The sequence below is a fragment of the Tamandua tetradactyla genome, chromosome 8 (assembly GCF_023851605.1).
Source record: "Tamandua tetradactyla isolate mTamTet1 chromosome 8, mTamTet1.pri, whole genome shotgun sequence".
NCBI classification, from domain to species: Eukaryota; Metazoa; Chordata; class Mammalia; order Pilosa; family Myrmecophagidae; genus Tamandua; species Tamandua tetradactyla.
Window position 1 is genome coordinate 41911513 of NC_135334.1, and position 9893 is coordinate 41921405.

Genomic DNA, 9893 nt, shown 5'->3' on the forward strand with positions numbered 1-9893 from the left:
CTAGAGTCATCTTATTAAACGTAACAGCCACTTGTAATTATCTTCTTACAGTTCCTTTGGAAGGATTAAGAAGCCAAAACCAATTTGAAGAGATGAGATCCAGCTACATTAGAGAGCTTATCAAAGCAATTGGTTTGAGGCAGAAAGGAGTTGTCTCTAGTTCACAACGTTTCTATCAACTTACAAAACTTCTTGATAACTTGCACGATGTAAGTGTTTTCTTTTCCAGAGTATCAATGATTATAATTTGAATTTCTGTAATTTTTTAAATGTTAACATAAATTTTAATTTATATGGCTTATTCAAATTCATAGTTGTAATTTTTTTAAGAGAGTATTTGTAATAGACTCCTCAGAATTTATATTATGATTTCATTTTTCTTGTAAATCACCCACTTATTCTTTCATTAATTAGTATTTGCACAATCTGGGGATAATTTATGGCTGAGAGGGATTGTGACACATTTTCCTGAATTTCTTCTCAAATATTGTTGCCTAAAGTGAGAAAAGATTGTTCCTTTGGAAGGACTAAGAAGTCAAAACCAATTTGAAGAGATGAGATCCAGCTATATTAGAGAGCTTTTCCTGAACGTTACAGAAAAAGCAAAGTTGTGAATGTAGAAAATAAGACTCTCACACTATTTTGGATGAAATTGTAAATTAAGGATATTGCTAATGGACAATCTGGTAAAATATAGCAAAAGTTTAAATTTGATTGCTTTTCAGATTTATACTTTTTAGGATGTATCTTTAAATATAATCAGGGAGGTATTTAAGATTTATATACAAAGATGTCTACCATAGCTTTGCTTATAATAGATTAGATAAAAACTAGAAAAGCCCAAAAGCATAAATGAAGTACCCAACAGCAGAAATGGATTAATAAAGTAAGCTATATGTGGTTAGTCAAAGCATGCTGCATACAACTTTTATTTCCACTGTGTCCAGAAACCATGCTAAAATAACAGTAATGGCATAAAAAAAGCTATCTACTCAACAGCATAAATAGAACAAGAAGGGAGAAAGTAAAGACACGACATCAATGAATTTGGGATAATAGACAATGGATGATCAAATGGGAAAACTGTGTTAATAGAACAAAGAAAGTTGAAATTTAGACCTAAAAGGGAGAGCCAACAAGAAACAAAGGAACTCAAACAACAGAAGCCCAAAAAGAGTAAAAAATTGAATGGGAGGTGCAAAGGGCAGGACTGTTAGAAGACTGTATAACAATCACCTGTAACCCCAGATCCACACACCCATCCTTAGAGGCTACGTAGTTACTCTCGCCCCAGCTCAGCAGAATACTGAAGGTTTATTATGAGGATAATAGGAATCAGAGAACTCAGGGGCCTCAGAACCAGCAGAGAGTGAGAGTAAGATTCCTATTTATATTTAAATAGGGGACTTGGTAAAAATTTAATACTGAATTGAGAAACTTTAGCCCTTTTCCCCTGCTTGATCCCACAATAACTGCAGAGTTTTACCCTCGGAGGATAAGAGGATTCCCTTATGGGTGCACTTAAACCCAAGAGAAAGACCTATAGGTGCTGACAGGGGCTTTCTTAATGAAAAAGTTGGCTTACCATCTGATCATCCCACTTGAAAGCCTACATTGACAAGTATCTCGCTTGCCCACAGCATATAAACATGTGTTCTCATATGCATAACACACATATCTTTTGGTCAACTTTTTAAGGCCATACTCATAAATATAAACAGACAGCCAAGTATTTTGAGCCAGTTGACTAAAGTCTCTAAAATGGCAGGTAAAAGGCAAAACAAACCGAAAAAAAGGGTAACTTGAAGGAAAAAGTACCAGTATAGAGAAAGAAGAAAGCTTCAAATAATTAAGATACTCAGAGAAATAAGAATGATATTGTGTCCATGAATAAGAATAGAAAACATTAAAATAAAACAAGACTATTTAGCATATAGTCTTGGATAATTAAATGTAGAACAGCAGAAATGAAAAAATTCTGAGGAAACTTCCAGAAATAAGATGAAAACATGTAAAATTGGAGAGAAGAGATATCAAGGCCACATTACTGTAAAATGTCAGCATATGAGGAATGAAGAGAATATCCTAAAATATCCCAATGAAGATAAAAAAAAAATGATCAGGATAGAAGATGACATTGAGCTTCTCAACAACAGCACTAGAAGGCAGAAAGCAATGGAGGATTTCCTTCAGAATGCCAGGTGGAAACAAGTAGTCAATGAATTTTATACCCAGACAAACTAAGTATGATGGTAGCATAAAAGTACTTTCAGACATACAAGATTGCAGAGAGTTTACCTCAAACACAGTCTTTCTCAGGGACTACCAGAGAATGCCTTATAACAAAACAGTCAAATAAGCTGAAGAAGTGAAGATCTAACCAAAGACAGATACAAAGGGAGGTCCCAGGACAGTAGCTTTGAGGAATAATAACTAACTTAGATTCAAGCAGTAAACAGAGAGCTCTAGGATACTAGCTCCAGGGAAAAAAAGTGAAACTGAGAAATTACTGGTATTATGGCCATATTGGGATGAATTTTATATTTCTGTTAGAGAATTTGGCTATGGATTTGTGATAAATATAGAGAAAACAAAGTGAACAAAAAAAAAAGTTATTATCACTATAAAATAAAAACAAGACATATAAGAAAGGAAATGCAATCTAGCAGGAAATAATAATAATTTTTATAATGTAAAGCCTAGATGTTGATTTAACCAAAAATAGAGGTATAGTTATTTAGAGAAAGGGCCAAGGGAAACGAAAAGAGTATGTTGGTGAGGTGGTTAAGGGGGGTGGGGGTGGGTTACAAGAGCTAAATCCTCATTTTCCATAGTAGAAGCTAATCAATTATATCAGAACTGGAAAAGAAACCTGAAAAGGTTTGGGGAGCCAGAATAAGAATGGAAAGAAGTAAATCAGGAAACTACTGGGTTTTGTTATGCTGCTGCTGCTGCTGCTGTTTTTGTTGTTATAAGTCCTGCAGGACTATTTGACTTTTTAAATCATGTACAAGAATTACTTTGATAGAAATAAAAATAAGGTTTAAAGCAAATTTGATTGCTTTTTATTGACATGGGTAGAGTCAATATATTGTTATGTAAAAAAAGTCAAATTACCAAACAGATTTTATGAAATGACTGCAGTTTTTAAATACACATTGTGTGTGTATATTTGGGTATGTCTGTCTCGAGGTATAAAAAGAAAAAAGAAATTTGAAAGAAATACACCAAAATGTTCACATTGGTCATGAGGGACAATGATTAAGTTTCACTTCTTTAAGTCTCTCCATATCACCAAAATGTTTCCTAATGGGTATGTAATATTTTATAAATTATTCTAGGGAGTAGAGGAAGTTATTTTCATTTCAGTCAGAAGAAAACATTTTCACAAGTATCTATATTGTTAGACAAATAAGTTGCCATGTTTGAATAGTATAAGAATTTATTCTTTCTCTTACCTGTTTCTTACCCATCTGTTAAACCAACAGCTTGTGAAACAGCTTCATCTGTACTGCCTGAATACATTCATCCAGTCCCGGGCTCTGTGTGTTGAATTCCCAGAGATGATGTCTGAAGTTATTGCTGCACAATTACCCAAGATCTTGGCAGGGATGGTGAAACCTCTTTTATTTCATAAGAAGTGAATGTCATTTTTTTCTTTAAAAATTTACATTTTGTGGAATGTTTTCTATGTTTTTGTTTTGGTCAAGATTATGAGGTCTTAAGTTTTTCTAACATTCTGCTGAAAGCCTTACATTTATAGCATATACTATTTTGAGATTCGAATCATTTTCCTTTATAATGCATAATTATAATTTTTCAAGTGTTTGTACACCCATTTTTCTTTAAGAGTTTTTTGATTTAAAAATTACTAAAACTGATTGTTAAAGCAAACTTAATCTTTTCACCCTATTTCATATCATTTAGTTGATGATTTTTAACTTTTACACCTAACAAATCTAGAGAAAAAATCCTACATGTAATAAAAAGCTTATTATATATTTAACATTATATATATATAACATTATATATGTTACTTCTAGATAGTTCCCTTTATCTACTTGATTATATTTCCAAAAATTAACCTTTAAATTGTATGCAAAATTTTGTCTGTATGAGCACATATATGTTTTTGTGATAATATTCATAATCTATTTTCAAAGGAGCTTTTAATGCAGAAATATATAGGGAAAGACTTCAAAACTATCAAAATTGATTGTTGTTTCTCAAAGTAGGAATAACAGCTCTTACAGCTTAAGACTGTCTCCCAGATAGGAAACACACATCTGAGTAGAGCCATATAATTACGGTAACAGTATTATGGGTTTTGTACTTTTTTACTAACATTTTGGGAAAGTAATATTTTAATAAGGTATTGTGAATAGAAATAAGAGAATCAGAAGAGTCTGCAATGTAAATCCCCTCCTTATCATCTGTAGCTTGTTGAAAGTCGCATAATCTTACTGATTCTGTTTCCTCACCTTTAAAACTAGCATAATAATATCTTTAGTATCAGATGCTCCTTTTTATCAAAACATCTTTATATCTTCTTCTCAAAACAAAAATATATATATATATAGAAAGTACTAACGTTTTTGTGTACTCCTCAAAAAGTTAAGATGATGCTATTTTTCACTGAGATATAATAAATGAATTTCAGGTTGAAAACTTTTGAGTGCCTCTAATCCAGTTCTAAGATGCTTCAGGAAATAGTAGATGCTGGTTTAAAATAGTGTAGGCAATTATAATAACTAGAAAACTTACATTTCATAATTTTATATGAACTGAAAATTTTCCTTTAGATGACAGATGAGCTCTTTCTCAATGTGAATCATTGAAGACCCCTTCTTTGAAATAGGAAATGGACACAGGAAAGAAGTTCATACCACTCTCGTTCAAGTTATAAAGTGATGAAATTCAGAGATTTTCAATCAAAATCATTTTCTTTTTCTTGATAGTTTCTATCAACTTTAGGCATACACACACACACACACACACATACACACCACACACCTCAGTCGTGTGTGTATATATCATTTTTTACAACTCAGAGAAACGGGTAGAGCCCACTTTTTTTAACTTTTAAAATTGGACCCTGGGGCGGGCCGCGGTGGCTCAGCGGGCAAAGTGCTTGCCTGCCATGCCGGAGGACCTCGGTTCGATTCCCGGCCCCAGCCCATGTAAAAAACAAACAAACAAACAAAATACAATAAAACAAGAAAATGTTTAAAGATGTTTCCCTTTCTTCCTCCCTTCCTTCCTTCCATCCTTCCTTCCTTCTCTCTGTCTTTCCTTCCCTTCCTCCCTTTCTCTAAAAAAAAAAAATTGGACCTTGTTGGGGATTGAATCTTAAGCACAAAAGAATGATGATTTTGAAAATTTTCAGCCTCTCCAGTAAGTATGCTCTGAGACTAGAGCCAGAAGTGGCCCTACCAGGGACCTCCCCGGGCTTTATGGAAGAGAGTTCCCAGAGGATAGGGCTTCAGTGTAAGGGATTAATTGAACAACCTTTGCTAAAGAGGCTGTGCCTGAATATAGATTGTCAGCCATTATAGCAGAATGGAAATGCAGTTATCTAAGAAGGATCTGTAGAAAATTCTATCATCTTATTCAAGGTTTTTGCAAAATGTGTATGAAAAAAAGCAGTACTTGAACAGAGAAGGGATGAGTTAAAAGAAGAATGACACTTCTGGGAAATTGGTGGAATAAAGACTGACAGAATTCATTCCACGGAAAGCACCTAGAACACAGGCAAAAAATGTCCAAAGCACTGATAGGTCTGGGGCTCAGGAGAACAGGGAAGGACCATTACAATGTACAAGGAAAGGGTTTTCAAAGAAATGGAGAAACTACGATGGAGAAACTGTGAGCAATGACTTGAACCAGCTGCAGCCCCCAGCACCTATCCTCTGCCCCTGCACCCAGGAGCTTTGGGTCTGCCGGGTTCTCGACCAGCAGGCTGCTGCAGGCTGGGAGGGTCACAGAGGCCCTCCACCCAGAAAAAGAGGGATGCATGGGACAGTTCTGATCTAGTCGTTGGTGGGTGAAGTTGCCCTCTGGGTCTAATGCCTGCCAGGCAGAAGCCTGGGGTGCCTGTGCCATCATTCTCTCCATACACAGAAAAACTGCAATGACAGACTGAACTCCCCCATGGCTCCCTGGTGCCCACCCTCCACCCCCGAGGCTGGCAGCTTTGGTGGCCTGCTCCTCACTCCTGGTGGCTGTGGTCTGGGAGAGACAGGGAGGCCCCCCTCTGGGAAAAGAGAATGGGGCACAGGTCTGAGCCAATAGCGGGCTGTCAAAGTTGACCCTCTGGGTTCCACAGCTTTGAACCTTCCACGCAGAAGCTTGGGGCACCCAGAGCGCCATTATTTCCACACAGAGAAAGTACAGTGATTGAATGCCACCGGGGCTCCTGGCACCCATTCCCCACCCTCAGTGCCAACAGCTGGTTAGCCTGGACCTTGCCCAGTAGGCTGATATGGACTGAAGAAAAGGGTAAGCCCTCCCACCCAGGAACAAAGGGGTATGCGGCACAGTACCAATCCAACTGTTGGTCGGCAAAATTGGGCAGCAAGGTCCCACAGCCTTGGGTCCCCGGCAGGTGTCCACAGCACCATGGTGCCACTGTTTCCACCCACCTCAGAAAGAGAGAACAGAGGGTTGACAGCAAATACTCTTAACCTATGTAGATCTGTGGGTAATAGGTTGCCAAACAGTGCCATCTGCTGGGAAGACTGGGAAACTGCTGTCTTGGGAAACTGCTTTCCTGACCCTCTCCCAGGGTCCTATGGAACTGGCCTGCACCCCCTCATGCGACCCTGACCCTGTCTGGCTGGGAAATCCTGACAAATCAAGTGCCAAAGAAGACCTTTAACATGAACCCAATCAGCAACAAAGTCTTAGACAAGGGAGGAAACCAACTTTCAAAATAATCTTACCAAGATAATCAGATGCCTAGATACTAGTGAAAAATTACAAGACAAACTGAGAAACAAGAAGATATGGCCAAGCCAAACGATGAAATTTAAAAATCAGTGGTGATAACAGAATTTGGAACTAATCAAACATGTTCAAACAAATTCAATGTGATGGACAAAGGGATAAAGGATATTAAGAAAATACCAGCAGAGCATAAAGAATTCCAAAGAGTACACAGAAAAATAACATCTTATGGAAATGAAAGACACTGCAGTTGGAATTAAAAATATATTAGAGACACACAACAGCAGATTTGAAGAGATAGAAGAGTCAGCAAGCTAGGAAGCAGAATTACTGAATTCAAACAGACATAAGAACAAATGGAGACAAAAATGGAAAAATTTGAGCTGGGTCTCAAAGAAATGAGTGACAACACAAAGCACTCAAACATATACATAATAAATAAGTGTCTCAGAAGGAGAAGAGAAGGGAAAATGGCCAGGAAGAATATTTGAGGAATATTTGAGGAAATAATGGCTGATAGTGTCCCAGCCCTTATAAAAGACATAAATATGCAAACCCAAGAAGCCAAATGTACTTCAGACAGAATAAATCTGAACAGACCCACTCCAAGACACATACTAATCAGACTGTCAGATGCCAAAGAGGGGAGAATCCTGAAAACAGCAAATGTGATAGTCAGTCTGTTTTCTGCCAAAATCATGCCTTTAAAATAGCCATGGGATGTCAACTTGTAATTTCTAAATTAGCCACAGAGACTGTGATACATGTAATGTGGAGAGAGCTGCCCTGGGTCTGTGCCCCACTTCTCTGCACCTCACTAGCTAGTTGAGCTTGAGCAACTCATTTAACTCTCTAATTAAACCTGTATTTGCCCAATTGTTTTGTGATTAATAGAAATGGAAATGAAGTATACAGGTCTTCAGAAATAATAGCTGCTACTATTTTCATTAAGCCATACATCTAATATTTATATTCTATTATGAAACCAGTAATCTAGAAATATATTTGCTTTGAAATTATAGCTAGAAGTAATCAATTTCTTCCCCTGAAAAGAGAGTCTTGGCTGTAGGGCCTGCTTTATCAGAAAAGGTCATGAAAATGTAATAGTTGATTGGTGATGTAACATCTTGAAATCCTGGTTGTAATAATCTAAAGAACCTGTCGACCTTTCACTATCATGTGTTAAGAATAAAGATAATGATTTTGACATTTTTAAAGTAGTGCTGTAAAATACAGAGTTTGACTAGAACTCTAAATCTAAAATCTATATCCTAAATGTAGGCTATAGGACACTACATGCTCAGATTATTTTTACTATGTTAACTCCTCAAAAGGGAACAATGGGTCTAGAAATTATGACAAAGTCATCACCCCTCAAAATAGCATTCCTACCGTTAAGAGAGTTGTGACACACGAACTCAACAAGAGATCTTCAAGCTGGTGTTGATCTGTTATCTTATATTCCCTTGCTAGGTTGGCTATTAAATTTCTAGTTTCTGTCATAAACATCTGAACAACCTCTCTCATCTACAGTTACTCTTTTACACACTATACTTCAGGATAGACTGTGAGCCCTTTTAAATATCTTTACAATCCCAAGTGCCTTATGCATTAAGAAACTCTCAAATCTCCAAAAAATATATATGCTTCATTTTAAAAATCTCCCATTTTATGTTAAAAAACTAAACAACCCTGTCTCCACTGACAAAATCATATAGACAAACAGACAATTCAAGCACAGACATAACTTTGTTTTTCCCAAAGTAGGCAGATAACTTCTACAACTCTTCAATTTTACATGAAATACCACGTAATCTGCTTACCTTCTCTAGACTGTCATTTCCCCTTCTGCAAGGGAGGTGATTTTATAGTGGTTTCACTCTACTCATCCTCACTCAAGGTTGGGTGAAAACACATATCTCTACCTGGCATCTACCACCTACCTTTGTCCTTAACAAATCCAAAATTAACTAAAAAGTAGTAGAGTAAATGTATTCTCACCATATTACTGAATTCAATTCAATCAGAATTGGTCTACAACCCATAATATTAATCCAACCTAAATTGGGCCTAGATAATCAAGTTCAGGTTTGGATTACATCCCTATTTAAGATGAGGAAAATGGTTCTTACCTGGGCCAACAGAACCTATAACTCCAAAGTTAGGCCTGAATCAGCGTGGTCTTAAAACTTGAAAATAAGAAGCAAACAGTAGTTTCCTTTAATAATGGGTCTTCCCTGTCACTGGAGAAGATTTAAGAATTTCAAGGATAGTGATAAGTTAATTAGCCCCTGTTCATGACAGCAGTGATTCTCTGAACACCATATAGCTAAGGCAAAGAAAGCCCCTTAGCGTTGACTGTGTTCCAAGCCTGAGCTCTGAGCACCTTCCTGGAGCCTGCACCCAGGCTTGTCCACAGCCTTTTGCAGCTGTGGAGTTTGGAAAACGGTTGGAGGACAGCTGGATTAGCCCCAGAATGTCAACTTCATTTTCAGCTTACTGGCTCTTGTTGTTTTATGTCATGCTGACCTTACTGTTAAACGGGTTTGTTTGCTTTCTCTCCTCTCATGGAGAAATGGGGAAAGCATTACTTTTAAGTTGGTTAAAATCTTTAACTGAGAAAGCATTTTCAGAGAAATGTGAATTAGGTACTTAAAAAGCATACACTATCCATTGTGTTAAAAATAATATGTGGTATTATTAACTCTGCAGTGTGGCATGAGTGTCTGCTTAATATTCAGGTAGATATGAGCAAAATATTTAAATGGTATTGTAAATAGTTGTCAGTACATAAACTGTAACTTATCTCTCTTATCTTTTGAACTTACTTTCACTATATCATATCCTGATGTATCCAAATTACCAAATGTAAATTACTCTAAATAAGAAACCCACTTAAAGTCTATCATGTTTACTTACCTGTGAGTTTTTATGCTTATATCTTAAAG

The 9893-nt window shown here is 36.6% G+C and overlaps 1 protein-coding gene across 1 annotated transcript in view; it reads left to right on the plus strand.

Annotated features, from left to right (window-relative positions):
- PGR (progesterone receptor) overlaps positions 1-4565 on the plus strand; it is a 65979-nt gene extending 61414 nt beyond the window's left edge. Inside the window, exons 7-8 of the mRNA XM_077113173.1 lie at positions 52-209; positions 3489-4565. Of these exons, the coding sequence (XP_076969288.1) occupies positions 52-209; positions 3489-3644 (314 nt within the window). The 3' untranslated portion in view covers positions 3645-4565. The remainder of the gene's footprint in view (positions 1-51; positions 210-3488) is intronic.
- The last annotated feature ends 5328 nt before the right edge of the window (positions 4566-9893 follow it).